This window comes from Gadus morhua, chromosome 4, assembly GCF_902167405.1.
Source record: "Gadus morhua chromosome 4, gadMor3.0, whole genome shotgun sequence".
Lineage (NCBI taxonomy): Eukaryota > Metazoa > Chordata > Actinopteri > Gadiformes > Gadidae > Gadus > Gadus morhua.
This window is the reverse complement of record NC_044051.1, coordinates 8,666,896-8,693,544: the sequence shown is the minus strand read 5'-3', so window position 1 is coordinate 8,693,544 and position 26,649 is coordinate 8,666,896. Positions and strand designations below refer to the sequence as shown.

Here is a 26,649-nt window from a genome sequence, read left to right as displayed (position 1 = left end):
ACAACACACAAGCTCAATCAAACACAGTCAACAATGTTGATCTGGGTATAAATATATTTTATAGACCAATGTGCACTTGTATACAAATGGATGTCCTATACATTACAAGAAAGTTAATCTGGTTGCATACCATTTTCGTAATAAAACAATCATATCAAATATGGAAAACAAAAAATAATAATTATAATATAAACAAGGAACCAAAAATAACCCCAATAAATCAAATAAGTAAAGAATCTTTTCAAGATAAATGTTAGGACCGTTTCAATGTCGTTCATTGTAGTACTGTTGGTGAAACAGTTTGTTTGAGTTATCTTTTTTCTGAATTCACATGCATTCAGACAGTTCAGAGACACAGAGACGAAAACTTGTTTAGCCTTTAGCAGATAAATGCACTTGGATATACAGTAGGTTCACAGACACGCACAGACCACAACCGGTTACATTTCAGCGTGCACATCATGCAAGAACCAGGCCCTTTTTCGCCGTAAGAAAAAACACAGGTGTAGCTCATAACCTCAATTATGGGCATGTTCCAATTCGGTATGGCGGTACTCAAGTATAGCCACACCTAGTCTGGTTAATATACACACACCGTGTTGGTGTGGCAACGGACATGAAATAAAACCAACCTAATGTTATAAATCACAGGAACAGGAAGTTGCTTTTCCCTGCTGTTGGTGACCTGCGGATAGGGTCCATTCTCTCCGCTGAAATATGTACACGCCATAGGCTTACCGAGGCAGCCATATGTGAAGGAAGACGTCAGTACATGCGTAACATTGAGACTAACAGAGTAGATATTCAGCTAAAGTGCATAGAAATATCGTTTATAATTGCATTAACAAAATAAACAGATTATGTAGAAATTGAAAGGTTGCTTACTACGTGGTGTTGGATGAGCCTTTAGATTCAGGAATATTTATATTAAGCGTGCTAAATTAAGTCACACCTTGGGGTAAAACCTTTTTAACGTAAATATCAGAATGACCTACAGATGGCTTTGTGTCAGATCAGGCTTTTTCTTCCATAGATCAACCTTTGTTGTAAACATATTATTACACTATTGTAAACAACATTCATTTTTACAGTACCATAGGTATTCTTGCCCTTATTTCAACTCCACATATTGTATTGTGCAACGGGGTAATCATTGCATGGCATGTGTCAATCATTCTATCAATCATTCCATTTCCTCAATGAACTATGTGCTTGCAAACTAATGTAGACAGTATATTATTTGATTAATAATAACAATAATCAACAACACACATGCTTTCTAGGCATTCTTCTTGATATTTGACAACTATTCCACAATGATCTTCAATACATACAGTCACTCTCATGAGTTAAAGGACAGCTTTTCTTAAAGGTGAGCTTGAAAAAAAAAAAGGTGCAGTTCTTCAAAATAAAACGAAAAACAAGCAAATTGCTCAAAAAAGTAAAAACAAAACTAAAAAAATAAATATTATTTACAGAGTTTCATACATTCATGGCTAGTGTGTTCACAGCTAGCCTGGGTTGGTTCTTTTCCTTTTGTTCGGACTCTGTCCAGGATCTACTTTCAGCTCCCGATACTGGACCTGCACAACATACAAAGCACATAGACACAAGGGTTATATTTCACTCTCACTGTCTCTCTCTCACTCTCTCTCTTTCTATCTTTGTCTCTATCCCTCATTCATATGAAAAAACACACACACACACACACACACACACACACACACACACACACACACACACACACACACACACACAAAAACACACACACACACACACACACACACACACACAATTGCACACTTGCACAAGAAATCACTTTAACTGGAATTAACTTGACACATAACACCATGCAAATTAGAAATGTCCCACTCACACACACAAACACACAAACACACACAAACAAACACCCACACAAACACAAACATACCACTTGGACATCGGACGGAACTCTGGAGAGGAAGTCCACCAGCTCGTTGTTGTCAATCAAGTATGGGTTCCGCAACTTCTTAGTGAATTTGTTCACACCTAGGGGTAAAGTCATAAAGTCAACACGTAAATCGACCCCTGTGCTTAAATCACCCATACTGCCGTCACCCATACTATCATTCATTTTATAACGATGTCATAGCAGGTATGTCATCGCATCAGGATGTCATTTAACGTCATGTCATGACATAAAATGATTTGTGTCGTGTGTGTGTCATGAAGACATCGTTTCACATGTGCCGTGACAATACGATGTCATGTCAAGTTGTCAGGACAACTTGATTCCAGCGTTGATTCCAAAAGACCAAAGTGCTTGAATTCAAGCCGTTGCTTGCATTTGTCTTTTCAGCCGAATCGCTAAGCCAAAGTCATGTTCTGGTGAAGCCAGGAGAGACGGCCATGATGTTTTAATCACCCATACCCTTTAATCTTTTAAGAAAGCTAGAGCCGCAGAGTCATTAGGCTTCAGCCGGATAGAGCCTTCCGGGCGCCAATCGACGCGTACCCGGTTGTCAGGGTTCCCGGTTGTCATGGTTACACGGAGCGATCCAGATCGGGAGGACGTTTCAGGGAGGCGAGTGTTGCGGTGACTTCCGTGTCTTCCAGATGTTAACGTCGGTCCCCACGGCCTTATAAGCTTTTCTGATCACGATGGGGATGAGCTCTTACCCCAGGCCAGGACGAGGTAGCGGAGGGGCAGGAAGTAGAGGAGGACCATGGCCACGCACAGGACGGTGACGGCCAGCCAGCTGAGGAAGGGCACGGTCCAGTTCGCCGTGCTGCAGGGAGGACGGGTCATGGGGTTACTGTCCATGAGCCTGCTAGGAGTGCCCACCAAAGAATTATACCCAAAACATAACACAGATGCATGAGCACCCAACGCTCAAGCATAATTCATAGTTAAGTGATGGGTCAAAGCATTCAAAATATATGACAAAAGAATAATCCAGATGGGTTTCGGAGAAACCCATTGAAAGTAAAATAATAATAAATACAAAAAATAGCAAAAGTATTTCCCATATACTTCATGATTAATAGTCAATATGTCATTTCTGAATCCGAAATATACAACAAAAAAGCAGACGGGTGACTTTTGAAATCAACTCCAAAGGGAGCGGACCCCGTCCCGGGCGCGGGCGATACCCACTTCTTGATTCTCTCTCCGTAGGAGGCCACCTCGTCCAGGGCGGTCTGCACGCTCAGGAACACGTCCTGGATGGCGTACAGTTTGTCCAGGAATCCCTTACGCTCACAGTCCTGAGGGCGGAGGACACGTGCGACACGACGATGTCACGACATGGTGATGTCATGACATGGTGGTGTCACGACACGGTGGCGTCACGACACGGTGACGTCACGACACGGTGGCGTCACGACACGGTGGCGTCACGACACGGTGGCGTCACGACACGGTGGCGTCACGACACGGTTGCGTCACGACACGGTTACGTCACGACACGGTGGTGTCACGACACGGTTACGTCACGACACGGTGGTGTCACGACATGGTGGCGTCACGACATGGTGACGTCACGACACGGTGATGTCACGTCACGTTTCGTGTCACGATGATGTCATAGCAGGCATGTCACGGCATGTTTTGTCGTGCACGTTGTGATAGCGTGTCTTGTGCGCCACGATGACGACATTATTTCACGCAAGCTGTGACGACATGACGTCCAGTTGTCGTGACATGATGTCGTTTTGCTTATGTCACGACATGACGACGTCATGTCACTTATGTTGTGACATGAGGACATAACGTGCTGATGATTTCAATCCACTGGTTACCTTCTCCTCTTCCTCCTCTTCTTCCCAGTCAAACATGGCCTCCATTGACTGCAAATAGAACAAATTTCTTTCATTATGATCCAACATGCAAAAACACACACAAATAAACACGAACACACACACACACACTATACTGACGGTGTCTGTCGTTTCCCTCAAGCAGAAGATGTAGTTCCACACCAGCAGCATTAACAACGACAGAGGGAGCATATACAGCTCAAAGTTCCACACCACCAGCACGAACACCTGGATGACGCAATGACAAACACACACACACAAACAGAGTCAGATACCATCAAACTCTCTGTACGTGCGGTCGCACAGCCATGGCTGTGCCGTGCTTTAAAGCGTCACTTCTGGGCAGAGGTGCGGTTGCAGCTGTGCCGATGCAGGGCCGACCACGTCATCGCAGGCTGCCTTTTATCTACACAACCACAGATCTCTGGCACGGCCCGAAGTGCAGACAAACAACATGTGTGAACGACAGCCAATAAAGGGGCCGGAGGAAGTGATAACATCACTTCTGTTTTCGTTGTAAAAGTAAAACGGCGTTGCAGCTATTAACGTCTATGTACTTATTTACAGATGTGTCGACACGTTTGCAGAACTATGTTTGTACACATTTACAAGACTGATTAAGTCTCATAGTCTGAATAGACATTTGCGATACCTTTGAACATGCACAAATCTCAGTACACAATCTGAGACACACAACTCTGCACTCCCATTTGTAAATAGATCTGATATAATAATCACAAATGATACCAAAATAAACACACACACAGTCAGATATTAGGACATTGTGCGTGTGCCCTAGTGTTTGTGTACGACCGTGAGTGTGTGTGTGTGTGACCGTGTGTGTATGTGTGTTTGGTGCGTGTGTGCTTACCAGGAAGGACAAGATGCTCCTCTGGGCAGACTCCCATTCGAAGCAGCTGTTAATGTAGGAGCCGATGTTGATTAGGACCATGATGCACCTCTTCACCCGGTTGAAGTTCTGCTGAAGCAGCTGAGCACACATCAACCACAAACGTCAACCCTGTCTTTAGTTTGCTTATTCATCATCAAATTCACGTTCAGTGAGGGAAGATTTTACATAAAAAAATTACTGCTTTTACATTTATATTTAGGGAAAATAAGTACATTTATCAAAAGAAGGTGAAACAATATATCATTGTTGCTAGAGTAAGGATGTTAATAGAACCAAGTGCAAAGCACTAACAATCGCTAGAATTCCATTCCCGTATACAACGAAGACATCTAGAATAAGATGCTACACAACTAAGTGTATTATGTCCAATCAGTGTGTACGTTTATGCCTAGTTTCAAACGAGCGGTGCGGTTCGGTTTGGTTTCGGGCAGGGTCCCAAAATAAGCGCGCTGAACCGCTCCTCCGCTGCTATGATGTCACGATGCTTATGTAGCCGCCGCGACTATCGCCATCCGGCTTAATCCCCATCCTATCATAAGGTTACTGTCGGCGGTTGAAACGCGAACCAGATTTAGCGTAACCGAGCTGTACAACACCGAGCAGCAGCGAACCGAACCGCACCGCTCGGTGGAAACGAGGCATTTTGGTGCGTTCGGGATGGTTTATGGTTCCACGTCGACGCAACGCAAGGGGGTTTACGGACCCATTACGTCCTCGTGGAACCTCCTTGCGTCCACCGCAAGGGCCTGACGTGCGCCTCCCAAAAAATGTAACCTTGCGTCGAGGCGACGCAGCAACAAGGGTTGAGATTGGACCGCTATCGAAAACCCGGCGAAGAACCAAAACATTTTCACGGCTGTGTGGTAATTGCGTTGCCTCGACGTCTAACCATAAATAATAAGCTTACAGGACGAACAACATGCAATAAGTAGGCGGGGTAGAACGGTGTGGTTATTATGAGTCTAGGTGAACGCATTTCTACACGGCGTGGTGGCCAAGTGGTAAGGCGTCTGTCTCGTAAACAGAAGATCATGGGTTCAAACCCCATTCACGCCTTTCGAGGTCCAAGTGTACTTTCAGTGTGAAGTACATTCTCTTTACACTCTGACACAAACAAAACATGCCTGATATCTGTCAGGTAAAATTGATCGCATAAATGTTACATTATCACAATAGGAACATACATATTTCGAAACTTTTGGATCCTCTTCGATATACTTGTTTTCTGCAGGAACTATCGTCTTTAGGGCAGCTTTGACCTGAGGGAAGAGGACAGATAACATATGTTGAAGAATTTGAATGAAAACGGAATTATAATTCATTGTAATTATTATGAAGTCTGAGAAGATCGGTGGATTGAGTAAGAGCAGAAGCAAGGGGAGACTCACAGTATTGAAGATCACATCGATCTCAAGGTAAACAACGCCCTTCTTGGGTCCAGTCAGGTGTTTATTCTTGAGTACATACCCCCTCTGCACGCCGTTACGGACCTGATGCAAAAGCCCCGAAGAATGTAGAACACATGGTTAGCATTAGCATGAATGCTAATTATCATTAGCTTGGTTAGCATGATTAGCATAATTGGTGGATTTACTAAGAGCAGAAGCATGGCGAGACTCACGGTGTTGAAGATCACATTGGGTAAAGCAAGTGTTGGACAGTTTCTTTTCATTTGTGTTTTTCTTTATTTCTAAATATTACTTAATTGTAACTGGCCACTTGTGTCATAATTTTGTTTCATTGTTTATTATTGCTTACCTTTTTATTTTTCTTAATTTCATTAAAATGAATGGAATTATTAGCTTTACAATTTTATTTGAAGGATAACCCCTTGAGATCGACAATCTCGATTTCAAGGGGAGGGGGCAAAAATAAAAAAAATATATGAGAAGACAAAATACAAAATAGAAAGTACAAACTCAAAGAACTGTTTACATTATTACTGATTCCATATTTAATACTGGATTTCTTTAGACTATATCCTTGCACCTCTATACTTTTTAAATGATTAATATGCTCACATTATACCCTTTTATTGTCCATATTTAATGCTGGCTTCTAAATGTAACCCCTGCACTGCTGCCTGTGCACACTTATTTGCACTACCATCATGACACACATTCTCCAAGAGAACCGTAGCATATATTTTTTAGCGTCCATATTGTCCGTGGCGGATCCTCATCCTCATCTTCAAACCGCTTATCCGGGGTCGGGTCGCAGCGATGGCAGCTCCGGTGGTCCGTGCAGATCCATGTGGAGATATATATATATATATATATATATATATATATATATATATATATATATATATATGTATTCTTTGTTCTGTTTATGTTGTATGTGTATGCTGTGTTATGTGCAATCTACTGTGACTTTGAATATCCCCTGGGGATCAATAAAGTACTCATCGATCCAAAGCATCCAAAACAAACTCACGTATAACAAGGGGATGGATACTTTTCCCAGGAAGTCGGCGCTCCGGTCGCGGTCCTCGTCCAGAACGGTGACCTCCAGGACCGCGTGGATGTCCTTCACGTTACTGGCAGCAAGGACGGAGCAGAGGTCCTACTTTAGAATGATGTTCAAGCTACTTAATGTTTGTGATACGTGCAAATATAGAAGTATCAGATGTTACAATCTGCTAGTTGTGTTATGTTATTTGGGACTAGCCATAGTTTTGTGTTTGCTGTAGTAATAGTAAGTGCATGCGGATGGTAAATTTACATTTACATTTGGGGCATTTAGCAGACGCTTTTATCCAAAGCGACTTACAATAAGTACATTTGTCTTAAGAAGTGCAACAATATATCGCTGTCGGCACAGAAAGGATTTTCATAGAACCAAGTGCAAGTACAACAATCGCTAGGCTAACCAATTCCCCGTGTTACAGCAATGATAGCAGCTGCTACAGTTGCGACACAGTTGAGTACTATAATACAATACAATACAATACAACACAATACAATACAGTGTACAATGGTGGCAAGAAGGGGGAGGGTGGCTATGCAGAGTCGAGGTGGACTCTGAACAGGTAAGTAACTTTAAAGGGTTAAATACCACACAGTAGTTGCATCGCTCAAATGCAATTTTACAACAAATAATAACCAGAAACCTGAAAACACTATGGATTTCTTGTAGAGGAGAATAAACACCAAAAATGGGACTCACAAGGTGAAGACCTTGTTCCACTCAGGGTTGAGGTTTTTGTAAACGGTGTGCGTCTGAAGTCGGTCATTGTTCAGCTCCACCACACAGAACGGGTCGCTCTTCCCTGGGGAACACCAGTTCAGATTAGTTATGTTAAGCGTTCCCTAGGGAAAACCAATTCATATTAATACTGTTAGAGTCTCCCCTAGGGAACACCAATTCATATTAATACTGTTAAAGTCTTTCATAGGGATCACCAGTTTATATTAATAGATTAACTTGTGTGTGTGTGTGTGCGTGCATGTGTAAATGTGTGTGTGTGGGGGTGTTTGCGTGCCCATTTCTATGTGCCACCGTGCGTGTGTGAGTGTGTGCGTGCGTGTAATACGTGCGCGTGTTTTCGTATGCATTCGTCAGCGAGTGTGCCTGTGTACCTGTCACATCAGCAGCCATCAGTCCTTCAGCTCGTATGACTTTGATCATCACGATCCCAACGTCCCGCATGTTGGAGAAGGACCTCAGAAAGCCCTGGAATACGGTTCACACAACACATTTCAGCTCACTTCCTCTTTCAATTTACCGGTTTTGTTCTAATCCGACATCTCTGATATATGTGGTTCTCCATTCAAACACAAGATCCTTGCCATTGGTTGAGCCGTTGGGGGGGGGGGGGGGGGGGGGGGGGGGGGGGGAGGGCTGCTTGCTCACGGATGCCTTCAGACTGAGGACATAACGAACCCATAACCTTTGGGCTGGGTGTTCAGCACCCTTACCACTGGGTGGTAAGGGTGTGGATAACCCCACACCGTGGTCACCTGGTTGAAACGACAGGGGGCCCCCATGCCGTTGATAGTGTTTCAACCAGGGCTCGAGTTGCGTCGAGTTGTAATTCCAAATTAAATCGATCATGTTTTATTGACGAAGGGATCCCTGCAGTGTTCAGAGACTCCAATCTCTGTCTCTCTCAGTGAACCATGCAAAAACTGTTTTTTCCCTCCGACTGTGGTGTCACGTCAGGTATGTCATGACATCGTCATGGTAGTAGCTCATGACATCGTCATGTAACGTCATATAAAGTCATGACACTATCATGTCATGTACGTCATGTCGTCGTCATGTCTCGTATCTCATGGGAATGTCATTTGACATTTGACATCATCATGTCACCATTACGTCGCGTATCTCATGACGACATCATGTCATGTAATCTCATGAAGTCATTGTGTCACGTATGTAATGACGTCATCGCGTCACGTGTGTCATGACATCGGCGTGTCACGTAAGTTGTGATGTCATCATGTCACGTATCTCATGAAATCCTCATGTCAGGTAAGTCATGAAATCATCATGTCACGTGGGACAAGAGATCATGTCAGGTATGTCATGAAATCATTGTGCTACGCATAAAATTACATCATGTCAAATGTCATGACATCATCATGTCAGGAACGTCACGACATACATAAGGCCTATTGTCTTCCAGTAAACCCAAGTCCTAGTTCTATTGGGAGACATGAAAGTGTGCGTGCCCACGGACGCGTACGACCACCCGGAACGTACGTAGTGCTGGGCGATGTGGGCGCGCTCCTGGGGGTCGTCCAGTGGTGTGACAGACATCTCGGCGATGGAGACGTGCAGCGAGGCGGTCAGGGTGACCAGGAGCACCAGCGACCCGGGGACGTTCTCCAGGGACAGCTCCAGGCGGTGGGTGCGCTCCGGGGCCAGCGTGGACAGATCCAGCTGGCACCTGGAGAGAGGGAGGCGCCCACACACACACACACACACACACACTAGAGGGCTGGAGCTTTGTGTTTGAGCGTGTGTGTGTGTGTGTGCTGAGAGTGACGAGTGATTGAAGTGTTTCGAAGTATGTTACTTCCTCTCTTCATTTTTCTCTCACTTCATCACTATCTTCCTCACTCACACATACACACACTGTCTCTTCCTCTCTCTGAAATCTGTTTTGAGGAATTTGGGTGATGTAGTGGGAGCGCCAAATCGTTTTTTAGAATGAGATAGAGTCACAATAATTTGGTTTGAATAGGGTAAATATCGTTTTTCATGGAAATAGTAATACAAGATGACACAATCGAATACAATGAAGACTGCACAACCAGGCAAAAAACTGAAACCGAAATCTAATTTGAGGCAAAATAAATATCCGACCAGTCCACCTGCATAACATGCAACCCAAAGCTGTTTTCGAAGATTTCTGCACTGTTCAGTATGGTCTATTGCATTTCAAAAGCACAGTCAATGTCATCGAAAGTGAGAATGGATGGGTGGTGGCTACACAAAGGTCTGTGCAGGAAATTCGTCAGTGATGACAGTTGTGAGAAGGTGAGTTGACCGCAGTGCTGTACATGATTCGATGTCATAAGGGAGATAGTGCTCAATAGCAATGTTCTGGCGCCCACTGGTGGCTGTGCCACAAAACTACATCTGTAGTGTTATATTTGTCTTTTTTTTGTTGAGCGAATCTGCGAAACTCAACAGCGAATCTATCAGTGCCAGTTGTTAACGGTGTAATTAATTCTCCGAATATGAAAGATTGTTACCTTGTAGTGTTAGAGGACACAAGCTACTTCTCTCTTTTAATTAATAGTGATGTGACTTTGAAACTGTATATACTTTTAAATATTTAATGATTGGGTTAGGTCAATGTCTTGTAATGATCCCGTTTTAGACATTATAAATTGAAAGGCGAGGCAAGGCAAGTTTATTTGTATATCACATTTCATCCACCACAGTGACCAGTGACTTTCGCCACCTGCAGCTTTAAACTTATATTTCTTTTTACCAGCTTAGCAAAAAATCCAGATTGTGCCTGACAATAAAATCATTGATTAAAAACGTCTATCCTGCCAAACACCAGATTTTTAAGAAAGCTAAATTTAGTGTGGTACAATTTCTTTCTGCTAATGTTTCCCGGACAGCCTGTGGCTGATGGGGAACGGATACTAAATTTAATAGAATTACAGAATCGGTTGGATGCCTCCTTCTTAGCAGGTAACCATTCCTTTTCTATTATTCCCATCAAGATACTAATCTAGAAAGCTACCGACAAACTGGGCCCTGGCTTGTCCTGGGAAAAGTTGCGAGAGCCATTAGCCTTGCGGCCCGCACCCAGCAAAAGTCAGTTAGAACTAATGGGAGAGAAACTGAGAGTGGATTCGGGGAATGGCGGGGGTGAGTTTGGTCTCAGCAGTGACCAGCTATTTTTCTTAAATCGTTAACACGTGGGATCCCTACATCCCCCCACCCCCCATATCAGGTTAGGTCAGCTAGGGGGCTAGCTGGCCTAACCCGAATTGTACTCCCCCATCAAATAGTCGGCAAGCCTTAGATCTCTACCTCCCTGCCAGGGGCCTCAGCTGCAGCCTAGCCTGTGAATGGCCCACTTAGCCTCTCTGACTATATTCTGCATGTGCCTGTCTTTATGGACAAATTGAGCAGCCGTGAATGATGTTGGGCCAATGGCAGGCATGTGACGCAGGAGGCTATTGAACTCCAAATCTCGATAGAACTGTGTGAAGTACTCGCATTTAGGCAAAGCCCTGCTTGTTCGTTTCTGTCGCCAGAGGTACCAGACAGCTTTTGCATGCGACGATCAGGGCAGCTGAACCAGATGGCTCCACGGCAGAGCGAGGGAACTGACCGTCCGATGAAGTCGTCTCGCCTGCCGGTGTCCTTGTCCCACACGGAGATCTCCAGCACCCCCGCGGTCTCCTCGTAGAGGTGCAGGTCGAACTGCTCCCTCCACTGAGGGCTCAGTGTCTTGGAAATGGTCTGCGGATGGGTAAACAGAGTGCAGTTAATATCACCTCATAATATTACCACCACAATATCGTTAGCCTCGTAGCATAATTGCCAAGTCATATTTTGGCAAAATTGTGAAATTTAATCTAACTCTATTCTCCTAACACTGCTGATTCACTTTGCCCCAATGGCTTTAGCCTAAGACAATCAGAGTGCTTTGAACATTTCATAATCACTATCTGCCTAAGTCATCTATGTGACTTTTTTGACGCTAAATACAAGATGAACCTTAAGATATGACTAAGGCAATCATGCTATGAGGCATAATATGAACTAAATATGGAAAGATACCTTAAGGACATGCATCTGAATGTAATGATAGTTGCTTTGATAAAAAGTGTCTGGTAAAGGACCAGTAGTATTGGTCACAGAAATTAGGGTTCAATGCCATCCTCTACCACCAGGAGGCCTTTCTACTCATTACTACGTGGAGTTACATTGTTTTGTGTACACATAGGTATCCCCCACACCAGAAATCATGAGGGACAACACTCTTGACCTGCCCATAACCAAGGCACCGGAGTTGGTTCCCTGGCAGCCAAATGGTCCTCGCAGGGTTAAATGCAGAGACTGGAAATTCCCCCATGGGGATGTATGCAAGATATATCTCAATACTGGTTGCTATCTTACATCTGTTGTCACAAAGTGCTTCAACGGTCTGGCATTAATCAAACCGTTCACGACCACATTTCTTTCGAGTCATAGTTAAATCTTCTTCTTCACACAGAGCGACCTGTGGAGACATTTAAGCGGTCGTACATGCTCCTCTGGGAAACCTCCCTACTTAGCAAGACACCCTGAGAATCCAAACCAGCAACCCCCTGAGGACCTGCTCTACCTGCAAAACTGGTGGCCCACCACACACACACACACACATATCGCACACACATACTCGCGATACCCATGGATGGCCAGCTTATTCCGGTAGTGGGTTGGCGTGGTTTGAATCCAAGCCGGAAGGTTGTGGTGGGTTCAGTTCCCGATGTCTGAGCAAGAACCCCCCCACCTAACCCCTACCTGCTCCTCAACAACACGCATCTTAGTTCACTTCAGGTGGATGGAAGTGTCTGCCTGGTGGCTGGATGGTGAACGGCAGTGCTGAGGAGCCCAGGGGCGAGGCACCTTGCTGCGGTACTTCTGGGAGCCCAGGCGGAACTTGACGTAGGGGTCGCTCAGGCCGTTGGGGTCCATGGGGATGAGGTCGCGACCCTCGATCAGGGCGATGCTGACGATGCCCCGCCACAGCTGGGACTTCCGGTGGACCTCCGAGAGACGCATGGACTGCTGCTGCTGTGACACACACACATGCACACACACACACACACACACACACACACACACACACACACACACACGCACAGATACACAAACACACGCACAGATACACAAACACACACACACACACACACACACACACACACACACACACACACACACACACACACACAGACGCAGACATACAGACATACACTCACACGCAGAGGCACACATACAGATACACACACACACACACACGCACACACACGCACAGAAACACAAACACACCCACGCACACACACTCACACAGGCACATAAGCACAGACAGAAAGACACACGCACATATACACACACACACACACACACACACGCATACACGTACACAAACACACACAAACACACACACAAACACACACACACACACACGATTTAATTGCTTATGACCTTTCAACTATTGGAAAGTTACTATAAGTTTAATATAGCAAACAAAAAATACATTGATCCAAACAGAAAGTAAATATTTAATAAATATTTAAAGCCACAGGATAAGGTATCTTCTGGTGGTTGGGGGAACAGGCAGGACTGATGGGGGTACAGGGTGGATATAGAGTGCATGCACACAGGGAGGGTCTAATGGTCAAAAATCGTATCGAAGCTAACACTAGACTAGAGGATTTGCGTGTCTGGAGACTCACACCATGTATCAAAGCCATCACTTATTCATGATCCGTCCTATCTCACTCTGGGTGCACATCCACCAGGATCACTCACACGATCACAGATCACAGATCACAGCCCACAGCCCACAGAGCACAGGAACACACGCGTTGAGTGTGCGAACACAAGGGGAGACGTTGGTAACGAGTGGTAGACGACAAACACAACAAAACACGCAAAAATGACCGACACAAGAAGCGACAACACAGCACAGCAGCAAACAAGACAGAATTTTTTTTGATCAAAACGGACCATCAAGGTACAATGCACTGCAACGATGAAGGACAAGTTTGCGATTAAATATTAATATTAGGATGTGTTCCACTTAAAAATTAGTTATTTACCTTTGTGGACCGTTTCCAAGACCTTCTGAGCAGCATGGTCTGGATATAGATACATAGGATATTATATATTGCAGGAATTCAACTGAACCTATGACTGCTGAGCTCTCCTTCAAATTAAAAGCGTAAAAATTCATGATGCAGGACAGCATATTAACTCAGAATGAATTTTTTATAAGTTCATTTGTGAATTATTTATTCACCGGAATTTAGCCCCTAAATGTTCTTTCTCTGGGCGGCTCAGTGTCTCGACCAGCTAGTGAGCTATCCCTGTAGTCAATACTCTATAAAATGTCACAGGTTTGATTCCAACCAGTACTCCTATGCTACATGTCTTTCCATCTGTTCTCCAAACCCACTGCCCTATCCCGAATGGACCATCAAACATATATTTAAAAAAGTGATTTCTCTATCCATGCCTGAGTAGACGTACCATCACAATAACATCTCTTTGTAACCAAATATTGAGGCATTGATCATTGTTTTATAATCAAGTTACCACGGAAAACGATAGGAATACTCCCTTCCCCACTTTCACCATCCTATTGTTTTCCTGTGGCTACAGGATACAGAATGGAAAGACATTCAAAGTCATTCAAACGAAACCCTTCAGACACATAATGGATCCTCCATTATGGAAAGTGTCCATAGGGGTTTGATGTTGAGCTTAATAAGTACTTCATTGAGTACCTGAAGTCACATTCCTAATGGGAAACCGTTGAGGATACCAACAAGGAAAGCTTTCCAATAATATTGATTGTATTATGTCTGCGCAACACGGATACCGATGATAATTATGTTTACCATAATACTACATTAAAAATTAGATGTCAAATGAATAGATACAGGAACAGGGTCACAGGGTCCAAGGGAGTGCTAACCCATGCTATGCTAACGCTAATACTAACACCATCGACAACTCACTCTGTTTAAATACAGCTTCCATCGATAGCTTGGAAGATCCTTGGGCTGCTTTAAAGGTTTAGGCATCATCATGTCACAACCTTTAAACAATCTCATAATCAACCTATACAACACTTCACGCTGTTACGCTGTGGGGAGTAATTTGTTTAGTCGGGTCTGTAAACAAGTTAGTAATGTTAGGGACGAAAGAGGAGAGTTTTCGTTATGATTGTTATTGATATGCCAGGTTCTACTGTGTTCCCACACAAATAAAGCACTGTAAAGTAATTGTGTTGAGAGAGAGGGGGAACAGGGTTCAACCGATTGCCAGGGGCCAGTAAAAAGTCACATTGAACAGTAAAAACATACAACTCAAATGTGATATAAAAATAATACTTTTTCATTATAAAATTTCAATCCTATGGAGCTTATAAATATAACGTTGTGCCAGGGCCAGTATAAATTGTCTTGGGGACAGTGTGTTTCAGACTAAGGAAGAAGAAATCAGAAATAGAACGGTGAAGAGAGTGAGAGCGAGAGCTAGAGCGAGAGCGAGTGCGAGAGAGAGAGAGAGGGGAGGGGGGGTCTTTTTACCTTGCAGTCTTTGGGCTCTTCCACAGGGCTGTCTTTAGGACCCAGGGTGACGGACAGCTCCAGGGAACCCAGGTCCTGGTCTGGGTAGTGGGAGTCCTTCAGCTCCAGGGTCACCACTACTGTTCTGTCACCACAACACAGACCACAACACAGACATCAAGATAACAACACAGACATCAAGACAACAACATCAAGATAACATCAAGATAACAACATCGAGACAACAACATTAAGGCAACAACATCAAGATAACAACATCAAGATTACAATATCAAGATAACAATCTCGGGGTCCCGATATGAGTGATGAAACCCCATGTTGAGAATCCTCAGGGATGACCCTTGACCCTACGAGCCCGAGAGGAGGAAGACAGAAGGTACCTCTGCTGCTCCAGAGAGTCCAGAGGGAGATATGCAGAGCCCATGAAGTCATCTTGGAGGCCAAAGTCATAGTCAAACACCTGCAACACAATAAAGACTTCATAGTCAAACCCCTTGAAAGCAACAAAGTCATAGTTTAACATCTTTAACACAGAAAAACATCATAGTCTAACACCTTCAACACAATAAATACATCATAGTCCAACCCCTTGAAAGCAACAAAGTCATAGTCTAACCTCTTCAACACAATAAAACATCACAATCTAACACCTTCAACACAGCAAAACAACAAAGTCAAACACCTTCAGCACACAAAAAAAGTCAAAATTGTTGCGGTGACACAACAACCACAAGAAAACAGAACAAAATGTGTGTGTGAACAAAGCACGCAGAGCATGTACACTACACACTTTACACAAAAGGAGAAGAAAATGACAGGTATGCAGCAGTTTGTTCTAAACTGTGTCAGACGGTAGGCTGTGAGTTGTGTTGTGTTGTGTCAGGAAGGTAAACGCTGTGGCGTTACCTTGATATACAAAGGCTCGCTCAGACCGTCCAGTATCAGAGTGGTCCTCTCGTCCCACACGGGGTTCAGGTTTTTGTTGATGATTTTGCTCCTGAACACCTCCTTACCACTCAGCTTGAACTTTACGTAGGGGTCGCTTGTACCTAAGGAAGGAACCATGCAGCTATTAGAAACAACAACAAAAAACAACAAATAGGGAAAAAAAATAACAATAACCCCACCCCTTCCCTCAGGCCTCCCTCAAAGGGCGCGCCCCCAAAAACACACGACTAGCCTGCTAGCTTTAGCACTAGGTCTGCCTAGCCTTGTGGGAGACTTCAAGCAAGCACAAATCAGTGCACTGGCAGAGTGTGCGCAGGTATCCCGGTAGGTAGACAGACAGGGATGTAGGACAGACAGGTAGGTAGACAGTCAGGCTCGGCGGCACAGTTACCAGATCTTCTGTCGAGATGCAAAGAGAATGTCAACAGATATAAAAACGCTTCTGAGATAAATCCCTACCCTAGCTTTCACCTCCTCTAGCCCAGACGAGTAAGATTGTGATTGCATATTAGCGTGCGAGCACGTAACAACCAACACAGTTGGAGCAAACACTTGGCCGACCAGTGGAATCACCCTTTGTTCTGGGTGCCCTCACCTCCTCTGTCTCTCGCTGCCAGGTTGTGTCCTCTCCTCAGCTCAACGTCTAGCGTATGCATCCCCGGGCTGGGAGCCTCTTGGTCGGGGTTAGCCGCTAATGGAGCAGACGCACCCATGGCCTGCAGTTAATTAAAAGGGAAGACATAAGCATTAGGGAACACACACACACGCACACAGTTTATCATATTACATAGTCACACATACACATAGAGCGAAGCCCACGTTGGTTGTTGTTACGTTCTTTTGTGTTTGTGGGGTTTTGTTTCCCCCCGATTACATTTTCTTCTCTCCCAGTCGTGCTTTTTGGAACTAATAAATATGTATTTTCTGGAGTTCCCGTTGACTTGGTTTGTGGATTTCATTTTCGCTCTCCAGTCAGCTCCAAAGGACGTCACTTAACGTGTGAGTGAACCCCCTGCTCCAGCTTGAATTTAAACATTATAGATTTATAGTAATCCATTTTGTGAGAGTTCTAGGATGGATGGGGGCGTGCTATCCTTCACGACCTGCATCAACTTTGTGAAAGATATATTTTTGCAAAGGACCACAGGCAGGAATCGAACCTGGATCGCTGCGGTAAGGACTGAGCCTTAATGGTACGCTCTCTACCTGGTGAGCCACCGTTCCTCCCCAGATTTTTTTTTTTAAACTTGTGCCGTCATAGTGTATAAGCATCATAATAACGATTTACTATAAATAGTAAGGCTATGGTGTGTGTGTGTGGATGCATGGATTCCCATAATGGTTCAGAGAAGCCTAACTCTCTCTCAGACGCTGACATCAATCACTGCCAAGACGGAGCTTTCCACAGCCCCACACCGTAGCGTTATAGTAAAAGTGTCCGAGGAGCCCGAATAGGAAGATAAGAGAGAGAAAATAAGAGAGAAGTGTGCATATATATTTATTTATTTTTGTTTTCTGCATGCATTTCCTGCCTTGCACTGGATCAATTCATCAGCATACCAACCAGGAAAGCTTCACTTTTACAATACAGTATTGGGTCAAGCCACCTCTGAATCAGCATAGTAGAAGTCTGCCTTACCTTCCGAATGCCAAACATTTAGCCAACTCTATCACTGAAATAGTCCCAGTTCAAGTCCCGGTACTGTTTGCAGTATATGACCCTACTGACGAGCTGATGAGCGCTGCCTCTCTTCATGGGCTCAAACCACTTCTGGTTCCCAGCTTTGAACACCACTTTCTAAATCAACGGCATTAACCATCCCCCGGGACACTACTGACAGGAAGTTAGATAGAGTAGCTTCTCCCCTCACTGAGAAGCGTGCTTCTGCAAGCTGCAAGAAGTTGCACCTTAGCTCTCTGCAACAGGGGTTTCGCAATATGCAGCAATATCGGAACTCACGTTATAGGACCACGCCGCTGTTGTGAACACATCGTTTGGACGCAACGTAAAAATAGCTGAGATATTTCATTAAAGCAATTAGAAAAAGGGAATACCGTGACAACCCTGTTCCTTACTTTCCCCGTAAAATATTATGTTCCTTCTTTGCTCTGTGGCAGGAACACAGACACACACACACGCTTTATCTTTATGTTATCGATTATAAAGCTTGTTAGATCCATTTGTTATAAAGTGGTTTTGTATAAGATATAAAGGTGAGATTGTTTTTACATTCATCCATTCATATGATTGAGAGCATCACATCTCAAAGTAGAAATATCATACAATTGCTCTACACCATAAGCCAGTGAAAACCCTGGTGCAAAACACACACAATCATAACGAATGATTTAGTGCAGTATTATTTTTGCGACAGTAATACAAAAACATTCCAACAATATTTCAGGGTTTACGACCTATGTATTTATAATGGTAAGCAATATTCCTCTACCTCAGTGCATCCCCCTTGGTGGCTAACCGACATTAGACATAAAGCATTCAGACAAGACCGGTAGGAAAATCAATAGCCGGTCAAAACAGCCAGAAGCAATATCAACCACTCAGCCTCAGTGTCAACAACAACGTGTGGATACTTTCAACTCGCATTTCCCTACAGACGCACAGACAATCCGCTGCATCTTTGTAATAAGAGTGTCCGTATTTATTAAAAGGTGTGGCCTTGAAGGGCACACCTGCTCCACCAGGTGTGTTACAGCAGACTTTGACGTCATATTTCCTCGCTAGTTCCAGTAGTCAAAGGACCTCCTTGACACAGGGATTACTATAAAACGGATATGAAACAGGATGTTTGTTATTTTCTGAGATTTGTTATAATTAGTTATTTTCTGAAAGGAACCTATTAGTAGTATATCTGTTGTTTCACAATTTACTGTCATTGTTTGTTGACTTTGTATGAAGTTTTCAAGCTTTGAATAAATCCATAATTTGACTAAACAGGTTCCCTCAACCTGCACTATGCAACTTTTTTCACTGGAGGCATCACTTTTGTTGGATATGATTGGATTGTTTATTAAAAGAAAAATGTGAACAACAAGTAAATGTCCTACCCTAGCTTTAAAGGGACACTGTGTAATATTTTAAGTCATTTATTACCTCATCAATCAACGTATTCATTCATAAATAAGTGCTCATTGATGTAAAATTATCTCTGCCAAAAATCTCACTTATCCTCCTGAGCGAAGAATAATTAATATGTAGTTACATAGGACGGGTAAGCTTCATGGAGGCTTCCATGTTCTTCCGGTCTATGAACGGCAGAGAGGGGCAAAAAGCACTACGTAGTACAGGAAATGCAAACGCGTTTTCACTCTGAGCCAGCGTGAATGATGACTGAAATAATTCACTATCTTGCTCGAAGAGTATTACTCATACATCATGAGCTTACACTAATGATTCAATGCAGTTTGACATTTTTTGAAATAACGAACCTCATCATCACTCGAATGACTTGATGAGGTAGTATTGGATGTCATGACACAGCTTCTTGGCACATACTGCCCACCGTAGTTTTTGAACAAGCGAGCACTATTAGTTTGAATGCAATATACAATTGTACCACTAGATGGGAGTAATTTTTACACAGTGTCCCTTTAAGGGGCAATAAAAATAGAGACATGATAAATCTAAATGAATGAAAATCATTAATCGTCCCAGTGTCTATGCGTGCTCGGCTGGCTTAATTGGCAATGTTAAATAAGGCGATTTTAAAAATAGCATCCAAAGGTTCTGTCATAGTCTTGAAGCTGCTTAAGGCCCTATTGCAGACTTACAGAGGCGCTAAATCAGGAAGCAAAGGTTGAGGCTGAGGCCATCAGTGGATCAGGTCCAATCCAATCAGCCATAGTGATAGCTGGTTTAGGTGTATCTATAGCACGTTATGGTTGTGTTTACATGCACTTTGAGATCCCACCTCCCTATCACTCCTTCTGCCCCTTCATTTGTATGCTTTTAAAGGTTTTAAGAGATCAATAGTGTCTTTCAATCTGCTGACAGTAACTTGGCAACAGTGAGTCAGTTGATTGTCACCGCAAGGATTGTTGCCAGGTCTGACAGCAACCCTCAACCTCAGCATGGTATACAGGGTTTCCTAACAGTTTGTGTCAGCCTAATTTTTAAGTTAGAAAGAGTTGGATTCAGCATTAAACTACGGACATAGTTAAGGTTGGGATAACGTAAATCAAATTAGACGAAGACATAGACGAAGGCGCACTCGTTTAACATTAAGATTGCTGTCGCGTGGACGTACCTTAAATAAGCTTTTTCCCACATTAGCATGGTTGTCGCTGATAAGGTAAGCTAAGCTAAACTAAAATAGGCTAAGTATGCCTTAAACACAGGCTCAAAGTGATGGTTATTTCGGGTAGTAAGAAGATGCTTCATCAGTACACGATTCAAACTCAAGGGAACATTAGACCATGGATTTGTTAAATATCACACCTAAAAGTACAGAGGGAACCGAGAGGTAACACAGATGCAAAGTAAAAGCTAGCCAGTATCTATTTCCATCTGGAAAATTATGCAAATATTTGTATACCTCTCTACAATCAGTTGTGACAACAACCTATAAGACAACGTACACGCACTCCAGCACACAGTAGCAACAACACAGTAACTTCTATATGTTCTAACGTATTCTCATGCCAATATTTCTGGCTCTAGAACAAAAACGTTAGCTACAGAAAGCCTGGAGACAAGATCTCCATAAAAGAAAGAGAGAGAGAGAGAAAGAGAGAGAGAGAGAGAGAGAGAGAGAGAGAGAGAGAGAGAGAGAGAGAGAGAGAGAGAGAGAGAGAGAGAGAGAGAGAGAGAGAGAGAGAGAGAGAGAGAGAGAGAGAGAACTCACACATAGCGGACGACCACACATGGAGACCAGGAAGAAGAACTCTGAATAATCCCTGAAATGTCTGCAGAGACTCAGCGACTACAGTCAGGTGTTACAGCCACGACACGCCACGGCAAACTATATATACACAGGAGGACTTAGGAGTACAACCCTAGGAAGGAGGAGAGCAGAGTTCAGGAGAGGATAGTAGAGTTTGGGGAGAGAGGATGGCTGGTGAAGGGGGGTTGGGGCATGGTTATTACTGGGACTTGGTAATGAGAAGCTGTTGAAAGAGAGGTGAATAGAAGACAGAAACCTCACCATTTATCCGTCAACCCCAAAGAGTCAGAGGTCTGAAAAATCCTTGTGTTTCTCTCCTTTTTATCCACTGTTTTTATGAGTCCTGGCCTGGACCCAATGATAAGCCCTCCCCAATTCAGACATAACACCACCACAGCTTCATCTGAAAGCCTCCCTCCTACCACTGCTCAAGGTAGAGGGAGAGAGATAGGAAAGAAAGAGAGACAGGTTCAATAGGGAGACAGGCGAGCACAGAGGTGAGTAAGAAGTTAGACAGGTGAGGAGAGAGACAGGTGAAGGGAGAGACGGGATAGAGAGGTACAGACAAATGCGGGAAAGAGAGTAAGGTAAAGAAAGACAGGCGAAGAGAGAGACAGGAAAGGAGAGAATGATGCAAGAAAGAGACAGGAAAAGAGAGACAGGTGAAGAAAGACAGGCGAAGAGAGACAGTTAAGGAGAGACTGGTACAAGAAAGAGACAGGTAAAGAGAGACAGGTAAAGAGAGAGGTAGGTAAGAGACAAGCATGAAGGCCAGGGGTGTGTGCAAGGTGTGTGGGTGCTTTCCTATAAACACGGCCATGCAGATGCTGGAGCCAATAACAACACTCACCAGGATATTGACGGAACAAACCACGCACAAATCATCAGCTCGTGATGATTTGTCTCGTATTGACTGTAAAATAAACGGATGACTAAATCTATTCTGATCACCACCATATTTAGGATTTGCAATAGCCAACCGGTTTTGACCAGAATGCTTAACTTAACTTTTGAGGATATATTGTCAGCTTTTGCAATATACATGTTATAAATTACACACAGACAGACAGACAGACAGACAGACTAACTGACAAAACAAACAAACAAACAAACAAACACAGCTTTTCAAGGCTGTTTGACGTTATTTTTCAATCTTCAAGGAGTTATGTAGTTGGATAATGGCAGTAAGGTGCTCAGGGTCGACATAGGGGCTTTAAGGGGCCTCCTTTAAGTTAATCATCACCGGGTTACATCGTAAGATAAGGACGTTCCCATGTAGCGTGTGTTCAGGGGCTCAAACCTCAGGTTAACGGCTTGATAACATGACACCAGGTGGTAAAACATGGCTATTTTTGAGAGAGCTACTTAGAGGGGAAGGTAGACGTTGTTTGGTTGTGATTGGTGTTCAGTATCAGGGAGGATGTGTGGGATTGTTGTCCACTACACCAATGGGGGAACAGCTCTGGTTACCGGACAACAGCTTCGCATTCTCATTCATGGTCCATATTAAAATGCCTCGTAAAACACACACAGACACACAAACACAAACACACTTGCAATCACACGCACACACCCACGCACAAACACTCAAACACACAAAACACACACATACACACACACACAGGCAGTCTCCAGCCCATTGTATCCTGGCATCGCATTCCACCTGTTTTCCAGAAAATCCCGTGGAACACTATACATTCACCCAGACATGCCTTCACTAGTTTTATGACACAACACTGTGGCTCCAGGGGCAGAAAAGCAGACCTAAACGGGGGGGAAACGTGATGAAAAAGCCCCCCCCCCCGCTCCTCCCACTCAGCCGGCAGGAGTGGAGGTGAATAGCAGTGGCAACATGACACCGCGCAGGTTCAACGCCGACTATGTCCACTGTGCCTAAAAGCCTCTATCATTACTCCCAGAACAGCAGCAGTAGGGCCGCCCTGCTTGTCGTTCATTTGCATACCCAAAACGAGTCAGTCGAGCGTTGGAAAAGGTGGCTTTCTACACCGGTCGGTTTTACTGCACGATTTTGCATGACAATCTTTTGCTCATTTTTAATAGAGCTCTGAGGTCCAGTGACAGAGGCTACTCGAGGTGAGGTTGCATCACGGAGAGCAGTTGCAACAGCCTTTTATTCTTTTTACGTTTCTCTACACGTATACTGCTTCTCACATCCGTATTGGGGAACCACCAAAACGGATTAGCCCTAGGCCTAAAAAAAAAAAAAGTTTGGTTCCTGTTGGTGGTCAGTTGAGGTCATGGGTAGGTAGGGAATTTATTTTATTTTTTTATTTTATTTTTTCCAGCAGCAGCGAATGATAGGTAGGTTGTTTTCATTTAAAAACGAGAAAATTCGCTCATCCTTGTACAGAATGAAGAGGTGCTGTACCAGAACGTAATTATAGTTTGCATCAAAAAAAAAAAAAAAATATATTTTTTTTTTCTTTTTTTTTTTTTATAAAGCTCATAAAATAATTTTTGGTCGCACATAAATTGACAGGGTCGGTCGGAAACCGGAACCAAACAAAAAAAATTTTTAGGCCCTATCTGTTAAGCGTGCTGATCGTCACATCGATAGCGGCCTGCGCTGCAGGACAATGTTGTCTTGCACTGCAATAGTTGCGCAAGACTGTGCAGTTGTATCGCAACCGTTATGTTTTGGAAACTAACTTTTTTTACTAAAAGTGAGTGACTTTTAGTTATCAAACAGGGAAACGCCCTCAGAAACGAACAAGGATGTATTAAAGAATGCGCACACCCATCATGTGTGTACTCATTGGGTCGCTGGCATCATGTTGGGCCTCTGCCCATGATAGGTTCATCTGTTCCAGCTCTTTGTGTCACAGTCCTGCCCAGGTGGTTTCTGGCCTCCTAGGTTTTCTTTCGCCTGGTGGTGTCCATCTTAAGGGGACTTTTGTGATGGGGTGCATTCGATACACATGACATGGCTTATTATCACGCTTTTACACAGCAACGACGGTACTCGAAAAGTACCACAAATGGGTCATAGCCGTGGGGAGAACCCATCCCCCTCATTCCTAGAACTCTCAGCACAAAAAGACATCCTTGTCCCTCCTGGGCTACCCTAGAAACATGGCAATATGGCGGCCTCCACGGAAGTACCCTCTCCCTATGTAATAAAGGGATTATTCTAATGGCGTATGTCCACCAAAGGGTGCTGGTCGGTTCAGTCTGCAAAGGTGCGGCACGGGTCGTGTTTCCACCGCCAAAAGTGGGCGTGATCCGGACTGAGCCGTATTGAGCCGTACTCGTCTAGCAGTACTCCTCCGTTGGGGTACTGAGACGCCTGGAAGGGTGCCGGCAAGTTCGAGCTACACACACTTTTTATTGAAGAAAATGTCGTGCAAAAGTTTGCCGTCCTCCTTGGACGTCCTTCATTGTTGCTCTTTGTTCATTGTGCGCGTTCTTCTTTTACCTTGGATTTATTAGCAGGCTACACTGTGTCGCGCTGCTATGAGAGCACAATGCTTACGTAGCTGCCGCGGCTGTCGCCGTCCGGCTGAAACCCCGCCCTACCATAAGGGTACTGTCGGCTGTGGAAACGCGAGCCGGGCCTGAGCTGGGCTATACCCCAACTTCACTACCAGGCTGAGGCGTGCTGGGTCTGAAGCGTTCCCACGGGTGGAAAAGCGCCATAAGGTAACGACAACGTAACGATTCTCATTTTCATGGGATTATGAACCAATTAAAACATAGCCTACTAATGAATATTATCTTCCATTTATGCCGAGTTCGTTCCACTATGTACCTTGTATAGTGGAAGGTACATAGTGGAAGTATGTAGAAGGAGGGAGGTGGTACAATGTACCACCTCCCTCCTTCTACATACTGCACCTTTAAATGTATTAACAGGCTCATGTTAGCTTACCAAATCAATCAACTTCCGATTCAATGAATAATGCACGTTTGAAGGATATGGTTGGTGAAGCATAAATTGTTATAAATTTACTGAAAGCTGAACTTAAAATAAAGACCACCGTCCCAATACCCCCCTTACCCATCCCTTATCTCCACCTCTCCCTCTACCTTTACTTCTCTCCCTCTGTGTTTCGCCCTCAGTGTGAGTCACGTTCAGGAATGGGTGGAGATTAGAAAACGCGGGTTAGACTTCAAAGGAATCGGCGGTGTGTTTGAGTACCACTTTGGATCAACAGATACGCGTGTCGAATTGTTACTCTGGGAAGGCACAGGCTCATGTGTGTACTCGATCAACAAATGCAGAAAATCGGTTCCACTACCCAGGACGCTGCTAATGATTCTGTATTTTTTCAAACTATTCTCAACAAATATTTGTTCATTCGCAGTGAAATACTCGAACATCCTGAAGATGACGAAGTATGTATGCGTGTATGTCGAGACGCTGTCGAAACCAAGGCAGCGAGTGAGTGTGTGCGACCCTGTATCTTATTTTTCTGATCGTCAGCACTTCGCGTGTCTGCACGCCTGTTGGGTGCGTGCGCGCCCTGCTTATCCTCGTAATAGTTGGAAATTCACACCGAAAAACAGAACGAAAGATAAATATCATCCATGGCAGCTCACACCGCGCGCGTGCACAGAAAACGCGGTCAATGCGCTTTGATGCTTTTTTTACCAGGGCTCGTGATCTTGTCTCTTTCTTGCTCACTCACCCGCGCCTTCCGCGTCGACAGCGCTTCACCTCCGCTGCTGACCGACGCCTCGATCAGCCTCTCCAGACACGCCGAGCCCAGAGAGGAGCTCTTGTGATGGGAAGGCTCGCACGGCCGAACCCTACCGGGCTTCCATGGGCTATGGGAGCCGCTGCCTGCGCAGGATTCTTTCGCGGCCGCTTGCAACCTTTCCTCGGTAGCGCAGAGTTGGCCGGAGTTGAGCTCGATTTTGCCGCAGAGCCGCGGGTCTCTCGCGTCCCCGTCCGCAGGGGAGAACACGAGGTCCGGCTGGGAGCATGACATGCCTCTGTCCAGATCATAGTGGTCCCCACTTTTCTTCTTTCTGAATGCCCACATCGCTCGTTCCCTCTTGGAGCCGTGGTCCTTGATGCCAACTTTAGGGCTGAGAAGAGGCTTGGCTTTCGCCTGGAACTGTTTCCATATTGTGTTTTGGTGGGACAACCTCTCGTTTGCGTGTTTCTCCTCCTCTGCTCTCTCCATGTCGCTCCGCGCGTCGTGCAGCAGCCGGGTCTGTGCGAGCGAGTCCATGCTGCCACACGCGCGGGGGGAGGAATATCGGATTCAGAATAGGTTTTATTATCCCACGGTTCAGTTACATGACTGTTTTGCACCCGGAAAACAAACATTCGACCCACAAGCAA

The 26,649-nt window shown here is 44.4% G+C and overlaps 1 protein-coding gene and 1 non-coding gene across 9 annotated transcripts; one reads left to right on the top strand and one right to left on the bottom strand.

The window, feature by feature from the left end:
- Nucleotides 1–36: 36 nt before the first annotated feature.
- mctp1b (multiple C2 domains, transmembrane 1b) lies at nt 37–26,623 on the bottom strand. Of its 8 annotated transcripts, none has more exons than XM_030353934.1 (22): nt 25,988–26,623; nt 17,033–17,153; nt 16,396–16,538; nt 15,870–15,949; nt 15,490–15,613; nt 14,917–14,964; nt 13,996–14,034; nt 12,800–12,967; nt 11,517–11,647; nt 9,419–9,605; nt 8,293–8,386; nt 7,880–7,982; nt 7,148–7,250; nt 6,100–6,201; nt 5,896–5,970; nt 4,670–4,789; nt 3,919–4,026; nt 3,781–3,828; nt 3,137–3,246; nt 2,659–2,768; nt 1,931–2,028; nt 37–1,583 (listed from the first exon to the last, which is right to left on the bottom strand). In XM_030353934.1, the coding sequence occupies exons 1-22, from the start codon at nt 26,534–26,536 to the stop codon at nt 1,512–1,514; spliced, it is 2,733 nt and encodes a 910-aa protein (XP_030209794.1). In that variant the 5' UTR covers nt 26,537–26,623; the 3' UTR covers nt 37–1,511. The 8 variants fall into 8 exon arrangements, with proteins under 8 accessions (XP_030209794.1, XP_030209795.1, XP_030209800.1 ...); XM_030353935.1 differs by having other exon boundaries at nt 12,800–12,964; XM_030353940.1 differs by lacking the exon at nt 25,988–26,623 and adding an exon at nt 21,300–21,395.
- trnat-cgu (transfer RNA threonine (anticodon CGU)) lies at nt 5,696–5,767 on the top strand. The gene has a single exon. It is a non-coding gene; the product is annotated as a tRNA-Thr (tRNA).
- Nucleotides 26,624–26,649: the final 26 nt, after the last annotated feature.

Excerpts from the sequence above, each read along its gene's own strand:
- mctp1b (XM_030353934.1), bottom strand. The coding sequence starts at position 26,536 with ATGGACTCGCTCGCACAGACCCGGCTGCTGCACGACGCGCGGAGCGAC. Across the intron at positions 16,539-17,032 it reads GGCAGCGAGAGACAGAGGAG|GTACAAGCGACCCCTACGTA; the intron begins GTGAGGGCACCC and ends TTCCTTCCTTAG. Across the intron at positions 8,387-9,418 it reads CCCACATCGCCCAGCACTAC|GGCTTTCTGAGGTCCTTCTC; the intron begins GTACGTTCCGGG and ends ACCGTATTCCAG.